At 32.2% G+C, this 21,840-nt stretch overlaps 1 protein-coding gene across 1 annotated transcript; it reads left to right on the forward strand.

The window, feature by feature from the left end:
* Positions 1-553: 553 nt before the first annotated feature.
* LOC139486053 (uncharacterized) lies at positions 554-16,199 on the forward strand. Its single transcript, XM_071270744.1, has 12 exons — positions 554-602; positions 3,021-3,171; positions 3,994-4,189; positions 5,192-5,494; positions 6,654-6,720; positions 7,299-7,357; positions 9,318-9,395; positions 9,851-9,898; positions 10,729-10,848; positions 11,380-11,436; positions 12,788-15,774; positions 15,975-16,199. The coding sequence occupies exons 2-11, from the start codon at positions 3,142-3,144 to the stop codon at positions 15,535-15,537; spliced, it is 3,708 nt and encodes a 1,235-aa protein (XP_071126845.1). The 5' UTR covers positions 554-602; positions 3,021-3,141; the 3' UTR covers positions 15,538-15,774; positions 15,975-16,199.
* The last annotated feature ends 5,641 nt before the right edge of the window (positions 16,200-21,840 follow it).

Raw genomic sequence — 21,840 nt, forward strand, 5'->3', positions numbered from 1 at the left:
ATTTTGACAGCTTGATTTCCACTGTTTGTTTATCGAAGTTGATTATAACAAGATGAAAGTTAAAAATTCCAAGATAAAACTGGATTATTCCAAGATTAAAGATTAAAGTTGAAAGTTCCAAGCTTTAAGTTGATAATTACTGTATAATATTAAAGTTGTAAATTCCAAGATCAAAGTTGATAATTGGGGGAAAAATCAAAAGGATATGGCCCTCATACGCTTCCGTACTTTACATAACTTTTTAAATTCAATCACAAATATGCATTTTATAGAATTGATGAAATTCATCTTGAAAAGTATGCCCTCGATACACAATGAATTGTCAGTGCATCACAGAAATATGTAATGATTTGTTTTATTACAATGGGAGATAACCTTTAGGCTTTTGCATACATTTAAAAATACATTTTTTTTTGCAATTCGAGAAAGCAATTGTCGTTGACCGCTTTTCAATGTACTATTGAAAATTTAAAGTTTGATGTGTTTATTTTGATTAGGTTGTGTAATGTTATAGGCTAACGCGTCACGAATGAGCAAATTCATTGAAAATATTAGATTTTTGTTATGGTTTAAATACATACCGTAGGACATATATCTTAAAGGTACGTTTTTTTTTCGACACACGTTTGTTTTCTTTAACAGTATTATCAAGCACCAACAAAATGTAATGGCCACAAAATCCTTCATTACGAAAATGGACCGTTATTTTGATATTTATTAAGATATTACTCCACGTCTAGACAATTATGAATGAATTTACAACTGACGAAATTCGAGATTGAATTTGTATGGACGCAGGTAGAAAATTACTTATCTGACGTTTCGATTTAAATATATCAAGAAAAGGCTCATTACTAAAATTTATTTGCGAAAGCGTTTAAATTTTACACATACATATGGGTTTTAACTAAAATAGACTTTAAAATACTTTCTACTGCAACAGCCATGTTTGCCTTCAATATTTAAAAAAAAAACACGAATACAAAAACACCTTTTAACCTAGGTATGTTCACAGAGCGTTCTGGATTATGATGTACCTTCATCAGAAACTCTCAATTCAAACTTTGTGAAAAAAATGTATACAACATATCTTAATATTTTAGAAGCTTTGTGTCAAAACGTTACATAAACTAATAACCTGTAGGCTAACAGATGAGATTTCATTAGGACGTCTTAATGTAGTTATATCGAAGGTAATGGTTTGACCCTTGGTACGGTCATATTAAAGAATTGAAAACTGTTTCTTGTTCCATCTCTTTCCAGCACTGTTTGCTGTTTCTGTTCGCTCGCTGTTCGGTGTGAGCCAAGGCTCCATGTTTAATACCATACTTCGATTTATTATGGTTTCCCTTTGCAAATCATGACTTGGATGGAGAGTTATTTCACTGACACTCATTCAACATCTTCTAATTTACTCATTACTAAAAAAATATACGAAACAAGCAAGCAAATCAAAATCCCGGCTATTCTTGATTTCTTATTAGAATGTTTTCGAACTTAGTATACCAATAGAAATTGGCACTGAAGGTTAAAGAGCCATCCGTCTACCAAAGATTTGTATACAAAATAACCCGAAAAATCAAAACATGCATTATAAATTATGTGGAGAAACGTTTAAGTAATTAATAAAATAAAATAAAATTATATGGTCAAATTTATAAAATATACTGTTTGCAAGTACGAATTATTCGAAATACTAAGAATTTTGTTATCCCTTATATTACCTTATCCGTATTTGGCACAAAATTTTGGAATTTTGGTTCCTCATTGCTCTTCAACTTTTTATTTGTTTTTGCCTTCTAACTATTTTGATCTGAGTGTCACTAAGGAGTCATATGTAGACACGTCTGGCAGTGGCGTATCAAGTTTTTAGCCTGTTATCTTTTATATATAACTATCAACTAACATAATCAATTCATGTATTTCATTTGTTTTAAATGTATAGTCTTTTGCTTTCTGTTTTTGTTTAAAATTAATATGCATGACAAATTTAAAAGGACATAGACACTTGACGATTGAACGATTTTCAATGACATAAAGTTTTCAATATAGTTACGTACATTTGTACATGAGGTTTTCAAAATCGGTAACATCAGTCTGAAGATTGTTATTATTGAGGCGTTTCATTGAGACAGTTAATTGGTGTTTATTTAAAGTGATATTGTATTGAAAGATAAACGTTAAATCTGACTAACAAAAATAAACAACAAAATACAATGAACTAATTTTAGCTGTATTGAGATATAAATATATTTACTTGATTTTACAGTTTGTTTCTATAGTGTATAATGACAACACTGTCAAAGATAAGAGGAGGGCTGAACACTCACACACATGTTTTCTCCTCCACATTCTGTATTTGCCTGTCCCAAATCAGGAGCCTGTTTAGTGGCTGTCGCTGGTTCTTGTCTGTCATATCAGTTTTCGTAAATTGTTTTGTATCAAATGAGACCATTAGCTTTCTCGCTGTCACATTTTACCTGTCGGGGCTTTTAATAGCCGGCTATGCGTTATTGATTTTCCTGCTAGTCGAAGGCCTCGCGGTTACCCATATTTGTAGCCACTTCATTTGAATGTTACGGGACTCAATAGCAAGAATAAATGTATTCTATCTCTAAATTTTCGTATTTTAATGATTGTTTGCATTACTACATAAGAATCTGGATGGGAATCCCTTCATTTATGCTTTCCTTGTTCTTAATTTTTTATTCATTTATTTTGCTTATTATTCTCTATTCTATATATATATGAGTAGCCCATTTTTATCAATTCTTTGTAATTCTTGTCTATTTTTTTCTTTATTTTCTGTATTTGTTTGTCTTTTATTTTACACATGTTAACCATTATTCTATATTTGGTTTACCTCTCCCTGACCCTCCTACATGTACACCTCTAAGTGTTTCCAGTTTTGCACCTATTTTGATATGTTAAAACTAGCTGCTGTATTTTAACATGTTATAATTATTACAGTTTTGTAACCTACCTAATGGTAATTTGCAGATCATTATTCTAATTAACAGATGATCTGAAAGCTTATTATTAGCACTGATTCGTTTATTGGAGACTGATGGGTAATTAACCATGACAACGGGGCAGTTTTCTACTTATACATGCATGCACATGCATTGACCTCAAGAGAAAATGAAGAGTCCAAACACCATTTTCTTCAAAGTAAGTGTTGTTTTTTTTTTAATTCAGTTGATGGTAGTCTTTAAATAACATAAAATCCGGAAAACATCCCGTATACAGTTCAGAAAATTTGTGTTCATGCGTTGATAAAGTATTTGATTAAAGTAAAACAAGTGTTACAAATGTCGCACTTTAAAACCAAAGCGACCTTGCACTCTTTCTATACGAAAATACTTTTTTTTATATTCCACGATCTTGAGAACAAAATTCTTTAAAATAAGCCTTTTAATGTTACAGGAATAATTTTTTGAAAGTTTTAGAATTATATACAGTGGCATTCTTCTACTTCGTACAAGACACACACGTTTTAAATGTAACAGCCGATTGCATCGAGTGAACAGATAAAGGTAATATTTTGGTTAGCTTGCTAGCTAGCTGGACCGTGAAGTCATTATAAGGTCAATTCAGCTACCCTCTTTTAAGAGAAGACTAGTCCGACAGATAACCAATATATCAATCTGTAGGACAAGGCTACTTCGTAAGGAGGGTAGTACACCTTACCTTATAATGACTTCACGATTCAGCTATCAAGAAAGCTTACCAAAGATATCACCTTTACCTACACACTCAATACAATCGGCTGTAAAAAAATCTTCATTATATTGAATTGCGATATAACACTTATGACTTTGAGGAGCCATAAGGTTTCCCTCAATATGTGGGCACTACACTACCAGGCCCATTTTCCTCTTTTATGTTATGAATATTTCGACATAAAAATGTAAATCCAATACCCTCCTCAACAAGATAATATTATTTTAATCAAATTTTAGTTTTTATTAGTCTTATTTCGTTATGCTTTAGGTGTACCTGCTGACGGTAACTATTTATTCAATATCTTCCTTTCAACTGATTTGCCCAGAAACGTCGCAATGGAGGTTTTCGGCACAGAATCGGTGCTCCAAAAATCATGACAACTCACATTACTACTGTTTGTATGATGCAAACAACCGGAAATTTATAGAACAATGCAGAAAGAAGACTGATTTTCAAAGACCAGGTATACTCAAATCGACTAACTGGTATGGGCTTTGCTCATTGATGAAGGCCGTACGGTTATTTATAGTTGTTAATTTCAGTGTCATTTTGGTCCCTTGTGAAGAGTTATCTCATTGGCAATTATACCACATCTTTTTTTTGTAAGCTTAGTGTTCCAATATGAGAAACTCTTTGACAAAAACATTGTAAAAGACATGTGGTGTAATTGGCAATAAGACAACTATCTAATAGAGACCAACATGTCGTACAATTAGCAACTGTGGTTAGTTGTATGACCTTCAACAATGGGCAACATCCTTACATCATACAAGTAGTAAAACCGTAATTTATAATACTTGACATTGTTTGTATAAGTAGTGCACCAAGAGAGTACCAGTATTCTTATCATCGGTTAATGTCTCTTTTGGTCTGTCTATGTTCATGTTGTATAGTATCGAATTACACAAAAGAATAATCGATTTTTATATGCAAGAATATACATTTTATGCACGTTAAGTTAAAACGGGCTCGTTATTTGGCAAAGTACCGGTAATGTTACTGATAACAACCCTAAAAAGGTCGAACAAAAGATTATTTTTTTCATTTTTCACGTCATTGATGGAATATAAATATACCACGATAACAAACAACACAAACAAAACAAAACAAACCAAAACATAATAGGAAAGTAAGTCTAAACATCACTGTATGTCAAGTTTTAAGAAGAAATGCATTGCATGGAGGAAATGTGATACACGAAAAATCATAACTAAGCATTATTTATATATAATACAACCAATTGCAGAAAATTTCAGTAGTTTCATGTTATAAGTTTGCGAATCAGGCAGTAGTAATTTGTAAGCCCACCAAAAATAATGACTGGTCAATTATTACTTTGTAAAAAGCTACACTCATCAAATTATTAAGGCAATTATGACTAACCAATGTTTTTTTGTGTTCTTTTACAATATTTATATTTTCATACTGTCCAATCCTAAGGGTAACTTTCGTTATTTTATTGTAGGGTACAAATTCCTGTTTAGAGGATCGCTTGATGCGATTGAATGTGATATTGAATATTATCAGCCATTTAAATTTTGGTCAAATGTTAGCAGTGAATGTGTTTTGCGAAAGTCAGTATGTACAGAGGAAGGGCAGATAACCATCGACAGAGGCAATTCAACGTATGATAGGATATGCCGCTGCGATTATACCCAGGGCTACACATTTATCAAAACTCCAGTGAATAAATGTTTTTGTATACCTTCCGTAGAAGATTGTTCGTGTCATAAAGGGCTGTGTCATATCGACCATATTTTGACTCCAGGTATGACACATTTACATCCATGTACAAAAAAAGTATTTAATTTGGTGAAAACAATTAATATTTAAGAGTTGTCCGTATTTCCGATCCGTATCAAAGGGCAATGTATAAAGAAATAAATATCAGTACTGATTGATCCCGCTCAGTAAGTTTTGATTTGTAACTTCGCCAATGTCTAATACTTTAAGATTATTTATTTTTTTCCGCAAATATTTGATTCACATTTTATAAGAATGTAATTACCAATTTATGAGTTCTATATGCAAACTATTTACACCGTTCAGTACATGCATGATATATTTGCCACTGGACGATAAACAACTAACAATCTAGCAATAATAACAGTCTGACGTTAATCGCAAGGGCGTCTGCTTTTGAAAAAAATGTTACAGTAACCGGTTAGGCAAAAGTGTACGATTTGACAACACTACTAAATATGCACCTCGTACAACGTTTAATTGCAACAAACAATATCTCATAGATTGAGATCGAAAATAAAATGACAACGCCATGTCTAAAAAGATGAAGACAAACAGACAAATAATAGTACAAAAATACCAACACAGAAAACTAAAGACTAAGCAAAACGATTCCTTCCAAAAACTTGGGGCGATCTCAGGTGCTCCGGAAGGGTACGTAAATTCTGCTCCACATGTGACACCCGTCGAGTCGTGTTGCTTATGTTAATACAAACCTGGTAAATACCGTGACACATTAATCAGTAGATACAATCTGGTGATATGAAAACCATACAAAGGGCAATAATCACACTATCAATCCGGTATTCTGTTACAGCTTATAATAAGGATGGTGATTTGACAAAAAAACACCATAGAAAAACATACACTGCTGTGTTATTCTGATGCAGTAGTTGTTAATGATGATGTTGACAAATACAAACATGGTACATTTAAAACCTAGCCCTTACGAAATAATGAGAAAGGAAGATTTGATGGCTCCCCGAAATTATTGCGTGCAATTATTGTTGCGATATTGTCATTTTTGCAATATGAGAAAAAAATTGTTTTAATTCATTTAAAAAATTACAAAATGCTAGTTGAAATTATCGCGATTAAAAACCCTGCCACATTTTCACAATAACAAAAACCTCGCAATAATTTCTGAATTTAAAGTATAACATTATTTGTATTTTACGATGTAGATTATGGATGTGTCAAACAAGAGGAATGGACTGGCCATTATGTCTGCTCTACAATTAAGAAAACAATGTGAGTGAAGTAATATTTCGTATATTACAATATACTACACGTAAAATTGCTAATGTCTTTGGTGTTATAAATATTATTGATACACATATTTTCAAATTTGTTTTATTCTAGACTAGTATTTTTGTGTTAAAACGGTTGAGACGGAAATTTGTATGCTTAATAGATAATGTTTTTAAAGTGTTCCATGAATAGATGCATGTTATTTAAGCGCCGTCTTATTTATTATAATAAAATCATTGTAACTTTTAAAAAAGACGGCATAGTGGTACCAGTTTAACTTGTTCTACAAATATCAGTGTTATCATCCTGAACATACATGCAATATTTGCCACTGGACGTATAGCAAAAAAATCTCAATGAATTGACAACCTTAAGAACATCTTCTCTTGTCTATACTGCTAACATATTTGAACTTCTCTAAAATATCGACCTTCATACTTTATGGAAAGTTTTTGCTGTCAGACACTTTGGCGAGTAACGATCAAGTAATCCTTTGTATATCTGTACACGGCTGCATTTGAATAACTTTATTGCTCTTGTTATTATTTAGTCAAGTTAACCTAGTTTTAACCCTATAGGTTCAAAGGAGAAGAGTGTTCTACTAGACCAACACCCGTTCCAACTTTCGACACACCAGGTAAGGGTTTTTCTCCTTCATGAGAGGAAACATTGTTTATATAAAAAAAAAATCATGGATAGTTTGCCGTGACGGTTTTCACATTTCTAAAAATGCAAATCTTTGAAAGATAAACTTAAAAAATGCATCATAATTTTAAATGTTCGTTTAGATATATAAAGTTGAAGTTGAATTATATAATGGAAATGTTCGATGAACGATTATATAACACAACCTAACAATTATGAAATCCGTGTGCAAAATTATAATAGTAAATGCATTGGCACATATATAATTTTAAACCGAAAACAACCAAATATCTATTTAAATTATTAATTAATTTCCCCCGTTCCATATATAGATATAGGAAGATGTCGTATGAGTGCCAATGAGACAACTCTCCATCCAAATAACAATATATAAAAGCATATTTACAATTATAGGTCGATGTACGGCCTTCAACGCGGAGCCTTGGCTCACACCGAACAACAAGCTATAAAGGGACCCAAAATTACTAATGTAAAACCATGCAAACGGTCTAATCTATATAAACAACGAGAAACGAGAAACACGTATAAATAAAATAAAAAAACGACAACTACTGTACATCAGATTCCTGACTTAGAACAGGTGCAAACATTTGCAGCGGTATTAAACGTTTTAATGGTATCAGACGTTATGTACAATTGTTTATGCTACCAAATCATAACTAACATAAACAATAGCATGACATAAACAAAAAGAACCGTTACTGCATCATGTTGCCAATATCTAATTTAAAAAAAACCAATACAATTAATCCTTCACATATTTCTATTACATGTATATCAATTCAATCAAAGTTTTATTGTCATATAAACTTTACAGTTTGGGACATATAACAACAACAAAAACAAATAAAGACATTAATTAAGTAACTCAATATATATACATACAAATTCAGGAAACTATTAAAGGGTCCCCTGTCCTCAGTTCCATTGACTTTTTTTTATTAAGGATCCTAGTTTATTCACTTGTATTGGTGTTGATGGGTTAAGTATATTATATAACTTTGTCATTGTCAGTGAGATTAGCAAATGAATTACTTTCTCTATTAATGCAATTACAATATTTGAATTATGAGAACAATTTATTAAGAAATGTTTCTCATCATCTAGTATTTTGCATTTATTGCAAAGTCTCTCTTCGCGAGGAATTTTAAAATGCCTTCCTTTTTCAATTAATAATGAATGGTCACTGATTCTATAAGTTTTGTAATTAATTTTCTAAATTCAAATTTGGAGTTAGAGAGGTAAGGTTTGATCAATAGATTTGGCTCAAGTCCATTATAAAAATTTAATTTTACTTTCATCATCAATAGATCTTAACTTATCCATCAACAGATTGTTGTAGTATGAGTTTATTTAGGGTTTAATATAGCTTTTAATATTTTTTAATTGTTTTAAATTATCACGTCATATGCGTTTTCATGAATGAGCTACCCGATGTCATAGAGCTATGACGTCAGAATAAAATCATTTTACGGGAAAATACACGCCTGTGAAACCGAAAATCATCACAAACAAGGAAACGTAAACACGATGGTAACATGTGTTATATAAGCCATTTTTCGTATACTTATAAGACATATAAGTAATATTGTCATTTAGATTCATCCAAATCTATCCAAATAGTTTATGGTAAATAGTTTAAACACGTCACTTATTCAGTTTGTTCCGTTCTTTTACGTCGATTTAAAAGTGCGCTATCGTTCAGGGTAAAATATTTGTCATAAAGGGTCAACCAGTGGTAAAATCACGATATATTTAAGCCCCCATGAATTATATGTTAAATCAGATCTTAATGTCTTAAGTTTTTTTTGGATAGATATAGAGCTATTTTAAAACTATTTGTACTGCATAATTTGTGTTTGAAACACATTTTGTTCTGTCGTCTCAACCATGGCCAGTAAGTAACCTTTACATATATTGTATCTATTAAGGACCGGATATATTCAATATAGTCCGAACTGAAGAACCAATGCCTGTTAATGTGTGGTTTACAGTTATTGTCGTAGCAGGTAAGAAAAACACGTCTATATCAAGATACCTATTGACGTAAGTGTCACCTATAAGAAATTGCTTAATATCAACCACAAAGAGAGCTGCTTTTTATGACTACATGTAAATGTAAAATTGAAAATAGAATTGGGGAATGTGTCAAAGGGACAACAACCCGACCATAGAACAGACAACAGCAGAAGGTCACTAACAGGTCTATAATGCAGCCAGAAATTCCCGCACTCAGATGGCGTCCTTCAGCTGGCCCCTAAACAAATATATATACTAGTTCAGTGATAATGAACGCCATACTAAACTCAAAATTGCACACAGGAAACTAAAATTAAAAATAGTACAAGACTAACATAGGCCAGAGGCTCCTGACTTGGGACAAGTAATATCGAAAATCCTTAATAGTTATGTTATAAGTTTTGTCGCTTTCAAAATTGACTTACTAGTATTTGATATGTTTCAGGAAGTATAGCGGTATTGATCGGTTTTAAGTGTTTGCCGAAATGCTTCAGTAAGTAATAAAGCTGTAACTTACATATATTTTGGCATTCTGTTTAGAAGTAGAAAACACATACGTATATTTATTATATTATTTCTCAATTTAAACTTGTTAACTGTAAAATATACTCCAGTAAGGATATAATTTGCGCTGTTAATATATTATGCAATCGTACAACACCACTCTCTGAACACATTTTATATTTTTTTCTAATCATCTCATCAAGTTAGTATTCAAGTACTTTCTCAATACTAAGGCTTTTCTACCCAGGAATATATTACATTAGCTGTATTTGGCAATACTTTTAGGAATTTTGGTCCTCAATATTGTTCGTTTTCCTCGTGCTTTATTTGACCTTTTTTACTGTTTTGGATTTGAGTGTAATTGATGAGTCTTTTGTTGACGAAACGCGCGTTTGGCTTAAACATAAAATTGATCCTGGTATCTATAACGAGTTTATCTCAGCGAATGACTTATAACATGGTAGCTACGTATTCTAGATCTTAATGCCTCCATCACATTCGCAGAATTAAACTAATGCGAGTCAGGACACACTACTCGCTAAAAATCACGAATTATTACAATGTGATCAATTTTATGATCGGTACATAAAATTTGACGATTTATTACGATATTATAAAGATCACAATATCAAAGTTTGATAAAAATGGTTAGTTCACTATTTGCAGATATCATTATACTCTAACTAGTACATACATCACGAAGCAATGAATGTCCTAGTTAATGCCCTAACACATTTTAACAGTAAAGCTATCAAACTTACGGAAAAGACTAGTTCATCTATATTTATCATAAAAACATTTAAATGCAATTATTGACAGAATTTCAATCAGAAATCATTAAAAAAGATGAGATTAATACAAGACTTAAAGAACAGGAAGAAGGTGTTAAAGATTACGTGGATGAACAAATGAAACACAATTTAGAAGAATATGTTCAAGGTAAGTAAATAAAGCTTAAACAGAACAAAGAAGAATAGCTTAAATTGATGATGACGATGATTCCTTTATATGAGTGTTAACATTTTCTGTAAGGCTTACACCACGAAACATTAAAAAAAATCAAGCATCTTCTGGCAGGTCCGCTCGATACATTTATGAATCTAAGGCCTCCGAAAATAAGTACTAACATCACACTATGCTACTTTTGCGTGCACGCACATACATAACAATTTAATAATTAACTGCAGTGTAGGCAAGAAATGTGCTTATTGCAGAGGAAAAAGAAATGGACTTACTATAACTTCAGTTTAACTTCAGTCGGAATTCAACACTTTGTTTATAGCATGACTTTGCATAGTCTTTTGTATTTGATTCAGCCGATGTAACCAGGAACTGTACACTGTATGTATCTTTCTTAACGAATTGCTTGTATTGATTTACAAGTACCTTTTTTACCTTATTTAAGATAAATATGATACATGCATAAATATACAGATGTATAAGTTGATATTAATTTTGAATTTTATTCAGATTACATGAAAAGTAAAGAAAACGAGGTCAATGAAAAGATTCCGCCCAAAATTCAAGGTAAATGAAAAGCATATGTAGAGTAAGAATTTTTCTAATCTACGAAAAAAATGTAGAAGATATTGAACTCCGAGGAAAATTGAAAACGGAAAGTCCCTAATCAAATGTAAAAATTTAAATACACATCTACCTAATATTCATTCGTTATTACATACATTTTCTTATTTAGAAAAAGGTGGATCGAAACAGGTTGAACAGCTAGCCAAAACTCTCGCTAATATGACAATCTCATCAAATTTCATCATATTGACAATAATATTTGAACAAAACAAACAGACATAAAAGGTTAAATTGACAAAGATAGGGATGCAGCAGTCAACATTGTGTTATAATTTAGACAATAACAATCGAAACTACGGAGTAAACAAAGACTCACAAAACCAAAGGACATTAACATCAACAGTTATAAATAACAAATAAGAAACAACACGAACTCAACTAAAAACCGGGAGTGCAATCATGTGCTCCGGAAGGGGAAGCTTATTCTGCACCGTATACGGCACCCGTCGTATAATTGTTTTGTTAAGTTCGGTAATAACAGAAAGTTATTATGACTGAGGAAGAATATCAGATATGATTTCTGACACACTTTTGTCATAATGGCCAATCAACTCATGATGGCGACCGTAAAATTTCTTGAGCGATGACCTTAATTTGATTGATTCATAGCCCTGTCTTAGCAACTTTTGAGAAAGCAGTATTCCTCGTTTAACAAAATCAACGTACTTTGAATATTGGAGAATACATTACTACGATGTAAAACTTGTGTCTGATCGATTTGTCATTTTGAACAGTAAATTATCTTTAAACTACACTAATAATTAACAATTAGAAAAGTTATAAAATTGAAATAAAGAGCATATTTTAGCTTCTCAATAATGGAATTTCCTATTTTTAGTTCATTTGTATATAACAGCAAGGGACTTCGGATTCCTTTGGAAAATATATCTACCAGTTTTAAACGATAATCTTCAGCTCGGTTTTCTTGTCATGTTCCCTAACCTGGGTAGCTGCTAGTAAAAACGATAAATGCTACTGTTACGCAAATATGAGCTGGTTGATCGTTATGTAAGTCTTTGTCAAAGACAATTGTTGACATGTTCAAATCCCGAAATTGTTTTTCGATTGTGACATAACTGATAGAGTCTGATCATTAAATATAAAATATCATGAGCAACACAATGAGTGTCACATGATAAGCCGGACTTGCTTGCCCATCTGGAGAACCTGATGTAACGTTCGTATACATAAGATACCACAGCTGAATGTTATGGATACATGCCAATTATAGAACACTGAGAATAAAGAGACAATTTTATATCTATGTTTTAGAGACCATTTTATATTTCAGAGAAATATAGTCAACATATAGAAGAATGGAACAATGACAACGACAAGTTCATTATAACTGAGGCAACTGATTATATAGATGAACGTCTCAGAAAAGACAATTGCGTGCTTGTAATCGGTCGCCAAGGAGGTGGAAAGTCCTCCATAATTCGACATATTGCTCTGAAATTATACATGGAAGAAGCTTACGATATCATTCCAATTGTATTAGGTCCACACAACATACTCGATTATCACAATGGAAACCGAAAACAGATCTTTGCTATTGATGATTTCTGTGGCAAATTAGTTATCAATGCTCAGAACGTTGACGTATGGTCTATTCAAATCGACGATGTTTTAAAATTGATCAAAACAGATGAAGACAACCAAACTGAAAGACAAGGACTTGTCAAATTTCTTTTTGCAACAAATGAAGACATTTTTAACGACAATATATTCGGAAATCGCCTACAGCAATTGTCACCGTTTTGTTGCAAACTCTCAGAGAAACCTTTAAAAGACAGCGAAAAATTACAAATGATTAAGAAATATATACCAACCGAGGAAGAACATATAAAAGAGACAATGATATCGGATGAAGTATATTTTCCTCTGCTCTGCAAAATATCAGAAGGCAAAACTGCCGATCAGATAGTGAAACTGTTCGCCAATTTAAACGATTTCATTGAACAAGATTTATTAGCACTTAAAAATACCAGTGTTATACATTTCTGTATTATCACACTATGCGCCTTATTCGAAAACTGTTTTGACGAAAAAATGTTAAACGAAAATTTTAAATTTGCAACTAATAAAGAGGAAAAGGCTTTCAAAGAAATTTGTGCTGAGTTCAATTTAGGTCTTCATAAAGATTCAAATAAAATGCGTTTAAAAGAGCAATTACAATCGGTTGGAGATACTTATGTCTCAAAAACTGAGGATTATTATAGTCTTATACATAGCAAGGTATATCAAGTCGCAGAGATTGTATGTGCACAATCATTCATAAATTGCTTTATCAAATTCGCGCCTATTTCATTTATTGCTGCACGGTACCGTTTTAAATCGACAACTGTAGAGAAAAACGACAATGTAGTGTGGATAAATGAAGCCGACACCGAAAAAAGATATTTCAATAGATTGTTTATGGATTTAGAAGAGGGGATAACTTACAGCACATTTCACAATGTTCAGCTCTGTAATATAAGTTACAGGGAAAAGTTCTGTACCTACTGCAAAAAGAGAAAAGATAAGCTTACAGAACTTCTTCTCCAAATAAAAGAAAGTAACAAATCCCTACCCTTGACAGACCAAAGTTTCCCCGATGACCGCCCTGATTATGAAGACTATTTAGATTTTAAAGAACAGTATCACTTTATGGATCACAAAATGCGAAAACCACTTATCGAGTCAGCATGGGAAGGATGTAGTGACATTATCAAAATGCTGTTAGAGATGGAATGTGACGTCGATGAAACTGACAAATTTGGGAGAACTGCTTTGTTTGTTGCTAGCTATCGCAACAAAACAAACGTTGCTAAAACATTAATAGAAAGCGGCGCGCAGCATGACTTATTTAATGAAAAAGGACAATCTCCGTTATTCATAGCCTCTAGACACGGTAACTACGATATCATAAAGACACTTTTAAAAAAGAAAGCTAGTACTGAACTTTGTGATTCTAGTGGACAGACATCGCTGATGGTAGCATCTACATGTGGCAATAAGGACGTTGTAGAAACATTATTGAAAGCGGGGGCAGATATCTCAAAATGTGACAATGTTGGTAGGTCCTCTCTCTTTTTAGCAATTTTAAATGAGCGAAAGGATGTGGTAAATGTATTGATAAGAAACAAAGCAAACGTCCACCAATGCAATAAAACAGGATTATCGCCACTTTCGGTGGCTTGCGGGAAAGAAAATTCAGATTTGTTAGATATTCTGATTAAAGCAGGAGGAGACATATCAAAAGAAGACAACGATGGAAGATCTCCATTATTTATTGCGTGTGAAGGAGGATTTGACAATATAGTTGATATCTTAATCAATAAAGGTGCAAAAGTAATGCAATGTGACTGGGAAAACAAATCACCTTTATTAATAGCCTGTGAAAAAGGTCATTTGAAAATTGTTCAGTCTTTGATAAAAAGTAACTCTAGTATTATTAACCTTTGTGATGAAGATGGTAGATCGCCATTGTTTGTTGCATGTCAGAAGAAAAGAACTGAAATTGCGAGAATCTTACTAGAAAACGGGGCAAATCTAAATAGTTTCGACAATAAAAGTCGTTCCCCATTTTATGCTGCTTGCCGATCTGGAGACCTTGCAATTGTCAATCTTTTGCACACCAAAGGGGCAAAACCTAATAACTGTAACACATGGGGCAGTTCACCTTTATTCGTTGCTAGCAGAGAAGGTCATTTTGATATCGTCAAATATTTGATTAATCTAAAATGCGATGTTGCAAAATCTGATTCAAATGGGAAGACACCGTTGATAGTCGGATGTGAAGAAGGGAACGTCGGAATAGCGAGGATCTTGATAGAATCTGGAGCCGATGTTAACCGCTGTGATAACGAACAAAGATCTTCTTTACACGTAGCATGCTTTTGTGGACACACCGATATTGTAAAATTGCTACTAATAAATTCAGCGGATCAAACTCTTCGTGACATCGATGAACACACTCCTTTGGAAATAGCAAACAAAAAAGAATTCGCTGACATCATTGAACTTTTAACTTCAAATGAACTATCGCTAATCACTTAACATTAATGTCGTTAATTATATTATAAGCATATCAAGTTTTTGTGAGATTTGTAGCTTATTACTTAAAATAATTAGTGGATAACGTCACGATACCCACATTGCACCGAGCACCTAAATTGAACATATTTAGCATAAACAGCTGAGAAGTTCTTAAAAGATTTCTTTGAGACTAAATAATTTGTTTTTTGATTATTTGACATTATACACGTCCTTTAAAATAGGTGAATATATTCAAATGTACACTAAAAGAGGGACGAAAGATACCAAAGGGACAGTCAAACTCATAAATCGAAAATAACCTGACAACGCCATGGCTAAACATGAAAAAGACAAATAGACAAACAATAGTACACATGTCATAGAAAACTAAAGAATTAGCAACACGAACCCTACTAAAAACTAGAGGTGATCTCAGGTTCAGTTTCTATCAACAGAAGATATAAATGTTAAGTTTATATCAACAGATGAAGCTTTCACTTGAAAAAAAATGTACGAATATGCCGCCATGCGACTTTCACATTATTCATTGTTTTTTGCCTGTTTGTCTATTTATTTTTAAGCCATGGCGTTGTCAGTTTATTTTCGATCTATGAGATTGACCTTTACTCTGGTACCTTTCGTCCTTCTTTTACAAATAATCATCCTTTTAGAATGAACAAAAACATAGATGATATAAGCATCCGTTTAAAAAAATGAATAGTGAGCATTTACTAATGTCCAATTGTTCTAAATATTTGAAAAAATAAAAAATAACATCTGTTATTCGATTTTCAATGATGTGAATTTCAGCATGGATTCAATTTGGATACTCCTCATTACGGAAATTTGGATAGTTTGTAGGTTGTTTTTATTCAATTTTTCTAGGCCTCAATATGGATTAAAAATCAAACTGGTGTACCTATATAATAAATAAGGATACGGCTACAAAATACAGAAAGGAAATTTGTCTTGATCATAAAAAAAAAAGTAGGTGAAAAAACTGTCAAAATAGATGCAATGTGGGTACCGTTACGTTAAACGTCAATGTTTTATTGAATGTAAACATACTGGGTAATACATAATGTGTATACCATATGTTTTTAATATAATACTTATAGAAAAAAGATACAAGATCATCCACAGATTCTACAAAATGAAACCACTGCATTTCAGAAATAGTGATTAGATACATAAAATAAAATGTTTAATAACAATGGGGAATGTGTAAAAGAGACAACAACCCGACCAAACAACAAATAACAGCCAAAGCAAACCGATGGGTCTTCAATGCAGCGAGAAAATCGCAGCACCCGGAGGCGTGCTTCAGCTGGCTCCAAAACACAAATGTATACTAGTTCAGTGATAATGGACGTCCTGAATATAAAAGAAACTAAAATTAAAAATCAAGACTAACAACCGCAAGAGGCTCCTGACTTTGGACATGCGCAAAAATGCGGTGGGGTTACACATGTTTTTTTCTGAGATATCAACCCTTCCCCTGCATCTCTAGCCAATGTAGAAAAAAACAAACGCACATCAATACGCACAGAAAAAAATCAGTTTAAAAGAACTCCCAGTCAGATAACAGAATAGGTAACAAAAGAAACTAAATATAATGACAATGATACATAAATTAACAAAGGACTACTGGTAGTTACTGACATACTAGCTCCAGACCTTAATTAAATTGATTGGAAGATTATGTATTCATCATACGAATATCAATTAAGTACAATACCTCCCGTTATTGGTTGAGTGTCATACCATCATAACATATATGAGCTGAACATAACCCGTATTATGCCAACAACTCGTTTCAGAATAAATATATTTATTTCCGATGCATCAGTATTAAAACCTAAATATGCAATATTTAATGACATAACAACAGTATAGTAACTATGTCCATTCTTAATAAGTCTGTTTAAAGGTTTTGTCAGCCTTTGAGATGGAGGCCGACATTTTGTGTGCTTTGTAAAGAATATTACTATAACAAATCGAATGTGAAATACCTGAACGTATAAGATGTCTGCATGTTGAATTATATTTACAAATGCAAATCAATGTTGCTTATTTTTATGATTAAAGTCATATAAATGAGTGACCGGTGGAAAATAATGTTTATCGAACTCTTAAACCAATGCATACATATATCATTATCTTAGTCTTCTGTGCACGATTTAATAATTTATTTGTTTGCATGAATTTCGTATAATCGTTAAAAAATATTTCAATCGGTCAGTATTGTTGTGAAAATATGGCTGCTTATCAATGGTCGTGTTTTCAGGCCAAAGTTTCACATGTGTCACCCGTTTGTAAACAACAAACAAAGATGCATGTATATTTAGGTAAGCACGTGTATAACAAGTACAATAAAATATAGTTTATCTTGATGACTGAGCGATGTTATCGTTTGGTTTTCCATTCGAACTTGCGTATTGCGATCACCGGATTTTTACGAGAAAGGTCACGCTGCATACGGAAAACATGTCGGAATTGTTTGATGAAATCAAGCATTTAAAAAAAGTAAACTTTTTCTAAATTTGGACAAATTATAATTTTTTGGAGAAAAGTAGATGTACATAAGTATAAGAACTAGCCATTTAGTTATAACAATCATATGCATTATATATATTTTTTTTAATTTGAAGTTTCATATGACTTTATTATAAGTTTTTAAAGATTTTTTAAATGTCCGAACATTGTAAAAAAATTATATACCTTGGTTAAGTTTTTTCAATACAAATGTATATCTATAAGTTTGCATATTTTTCTCTTTGCTAAAGGTATTTAAATCTTTGTTATCGAATCCGTGTTTAAATCAATCAAAATGTAATTTATTTTTCGAAATTACGTATCGATTATACTTTAACACAATAAACTCAAGCTCGATATTTTGTTTTCGGTTGGTTATAATACAAATAGTATCCAGTTGAAATGTTTTACCTTTTTAATTGTTATTTGATGCAAAGGTACCAGATACCAAAATATATATTTTTAAAAGTTCTTTAACATGTTTTCCAATTTACAATATCAGTAAGGGGGCTTCATGCGAACACTTTGATTTTGAATTAACATTTTGTAGTTATTCTTAACTTGGTTATTTGAAAATGCTTATTATAATGATAGCAATCATTCTTTAAATTGAAATGAGTACCCTTGAGTTTTCTTGGAATATGTTTAACTGATGCTTGATTCAGACGATAACATATAATTTGTAGACAATTCTAATGAAGTACTACTTTCTACAGTTGATAGAAAAAATAGAATTATCACGTCATATATGATGTTGTTTGTTCAAACGCTGTTTAGCATGTTTCGATAGTTTAGCTTTATATAAGTCAATGTTCAACGCAGATCCTGCTGTTGAGTTCCATTTTGAGGGTTTATTTGGATGATCAAAATATACGATACTTTAAATCCGCATGTATATCAAGATACTAAGAACGCTTATATTGAAATACTTGTATACATATTTATCTTACCTCCTATACATTTCTAGGAATATGATTGGTTAATAGCGTCCGCGTAGAGACTGTGTATATTTCATATAAGGTAAGTAGGGAGGCGGGGCTTATTTCATACACGGTTAGTAGTGGTGTTACGTCCCTTTATATTCACTTTTAGGTTAGAAGAGAGGTGGGGCTTATTTCATACACGATTAGTAGTGGCGTTACGTAAAAATAAAACGGCACTGAGAAAAAATCTAAAAAGGGTTCAACAGACGAAGAAATTGATGACTAAGATTGAAATAATTTCATAAAACACATTTACCTCCATGACAAATATGTTGTTGTCCCCCCTGATAAAGCCCCAAACAACATCGTTTTTGTCTTACACTCATTACATTAACTGCTTGATAAACGAATTAGGTGTTGACAATATACTTGGAACAAACTCAACATATACCCTCACGACACTTACCAAAGAGGAAATCCTGAATTATCATAGATCTGTTCTATGTTCCTTTGGAATTTCAACCAACGATGAAGAACTGCATCTTCTATCACTGTGTTGGATACCTAAACTACATGAATAAATAAAGGCAACAGTAGTATACCGCTGTTCAAAACTCATAAATCCAGGGACAAAAAAAACAAAATCAGGGTAACAAACTAAAACCGAGGGAAACGCATTAAATATAAGAGGAGAACAACGACATAACACCGAAACGTAACACACACAGAAACAGACCAAGCATCAGACAAAACACCACGAGAATAACAAATATAACAAGAAAACCAAATACATGAATTTGGGATAGACAAGTACCGTGCCTCGTCTGATCTCAATATCTAAAAAAATATGAGAAAACACAAACGACTCAACGTTAAAATGCAACACACACAGAAAAGAACAATAATATAACAATCGCCATCTTCCTGACTTGGTACAGGACACTTTTAAAGGGGAATAAAAGTGATGGGTTGAACCTGGTTTTGTGGCATGCCAAACCTCGCACTTTAATGGCAAAGTTAAATATAACATTGAAATGACAACATAATATTACAGGACTACAATACAAATAAATAGGAGAACATATTAGACAAAGAAAAACATGATTAATAGATAACAAAAAGCATCAGGTTTAAAATTCAATACGCCAAAAACGCGCCTTGTCCACACAGGACTTACAAGTGACGCCCAGATATAAAAGATCGAAAGTGAAAAAAGTACAAAGTTGTACAGCACTGGAGTTAAAAAGTTGAAAAGGTTTCGCCAAATACGGCATTGTTTTTATGCCCGGGATAAGAACATTCTTATTATATAGAACAATTCATGCTATTGCAAACAGTAAATTTTATCAAATGAATATGAAAGAGATATACATAAAGAAACTGAAGTATTAACTAATTACAGAAAACTAAACCCGAATACATAACGCCCAGATATAAAAGATCGAAAGTGAAAAAGGTACAAAGTTGTACAGCACTGAAGATCAAAAGTTGAAAAGGTTTTGGCAAATACGGCATTGTTTTTATGCCCGGGATAAGAACATCCTTATTATATAGAACAATTCATGCTATTGCAAACAGTAAATTTTAACAAATGAATATGAAAGAGATATACATAATGAAACTGAAGTATTAACTAATTACAGAAAACTAAACCCGAATACATAATGCTTTTAAAGTTTAACACAGAATAGACACACCCGAATCAGTCCAGGCGTCAACGTAATTACAAAAATGTGACGTCACATACGATGGCGAAAAGGTACAAACGTTATGCCACATTTGAATTTATGAAATTTAGAAACAGCATGACGTCACATATGAAAAACTATCAAAGTGAGATAGAATTAGGATTGATTTAAGATTATATCAGAACTAAATACTGATAATTAATTTAAACAACATGCATATTGCAATACTTATTAATAGCAATTAACTGTAATATATATATGTCCAGTTTGTTATGAATCCAACTTCAAACGTAAATAATCGTACACAATTTAATATAATTAATAAAGGCGTAACACCTAATTATAATAAAAAGACGTCAACACATTTGACAAAATCCGATGAGAATTACAAATATAACATTAAACATGTAAACTAAATACATGAATTTGGGATAAACAAGTACAGAAACACGTCTTATAGTAATGCGAATTCACATTCAGCAAAACAGTCACAATCGGGAATAAGTCACGTTTGGTAATTAAAAGATTAGACGACATAATGACAAACCACAATCTACCATGTGGTAAAAATGTCCTTAGCTACATTTTGTAGTTTGGTTAAAGAGACATCATATGGATCCACCAATTCGTGATGGTGTCCATAAAATTTACGGAGTGTCAATTTTAATCTGTCCTCCTGATAACTTTGTTGGAGTAGTTTCTGCGTAAGGAGAATTTCGCAAGGTGCTTTTTCTTTTTGTCTTTAAGAAGGTTCTGAATAAATTCTGCTTCATACGAATACAAAAACAAATCAGCCAGCAGGGGTACACAATTAGTACCCATTGGAATACCGACTGTCTGTTGAAATATAAATCCTCCAAACACAACAAATATATTGTCGATCAAAAAGTCCAGCATTTTAATAATATCATCTTCAGTATATTTTCTGGAAGATTCAGTGTGATTCTTCACAAAATATGAATTACATTGTATTGTATCCCAAAACAAGAAATTTGTATCTACGATTCCCATTTTTATAGAAAAAGCTCTGTTTTATGAGATGGTGAAGTCGATCTTTCAACTGAGCATGGGGAATAGTAGTATATAGCGTAGAAAAATCAAAAGTTTTTATGTTGCTGCAAAATTGCAAAGATTGTGATCGAAGGTTAAGTAGTAGATCTTTCGAATTTTTGAGAATC

The sequence above is a fragment of the Mytilus edulis genome, chromosome 8 (assembly GCF_963676685.1).
Source record: "Mytilus edulis chromosome 8, xbMytEdul2.2, whole genome shotgun sequence".
In the NCBI taxonomy this organism is placed as follows: domain Eukaryota; kingdom Metazoa; phylum Mollusca; class Bivalvia; order Mytilida; family Mytilidae; genus Mytilus; species Mytilus edulis.

What these genes read in the sequence shown, in the direction of transcription:
- LOC139486053 (XM_071270744.1), top strand. Translation starts at nt 3,142, where the DNA reads ATGAAGAGTCCAAACACCATTTTCTTCAAA. An exon ending in CAAACACCATTTTCTTCAAA is followed by an intron (nt 3,172 to 3,993) that starts GTAAGTGTTGTT and finishes GTTATGCTTTAG; the next exon opens with GTGTACCTGCTGACGGTAAC. An exon ending in TCCAACTTTCGACACACCAG is followed by an intron (nt 7,358 to 9,317) that starts GTAAGGGTTTTT and finishes GTATCTATTAAG; the next exon opens with GACCGGATATATTCAATATA.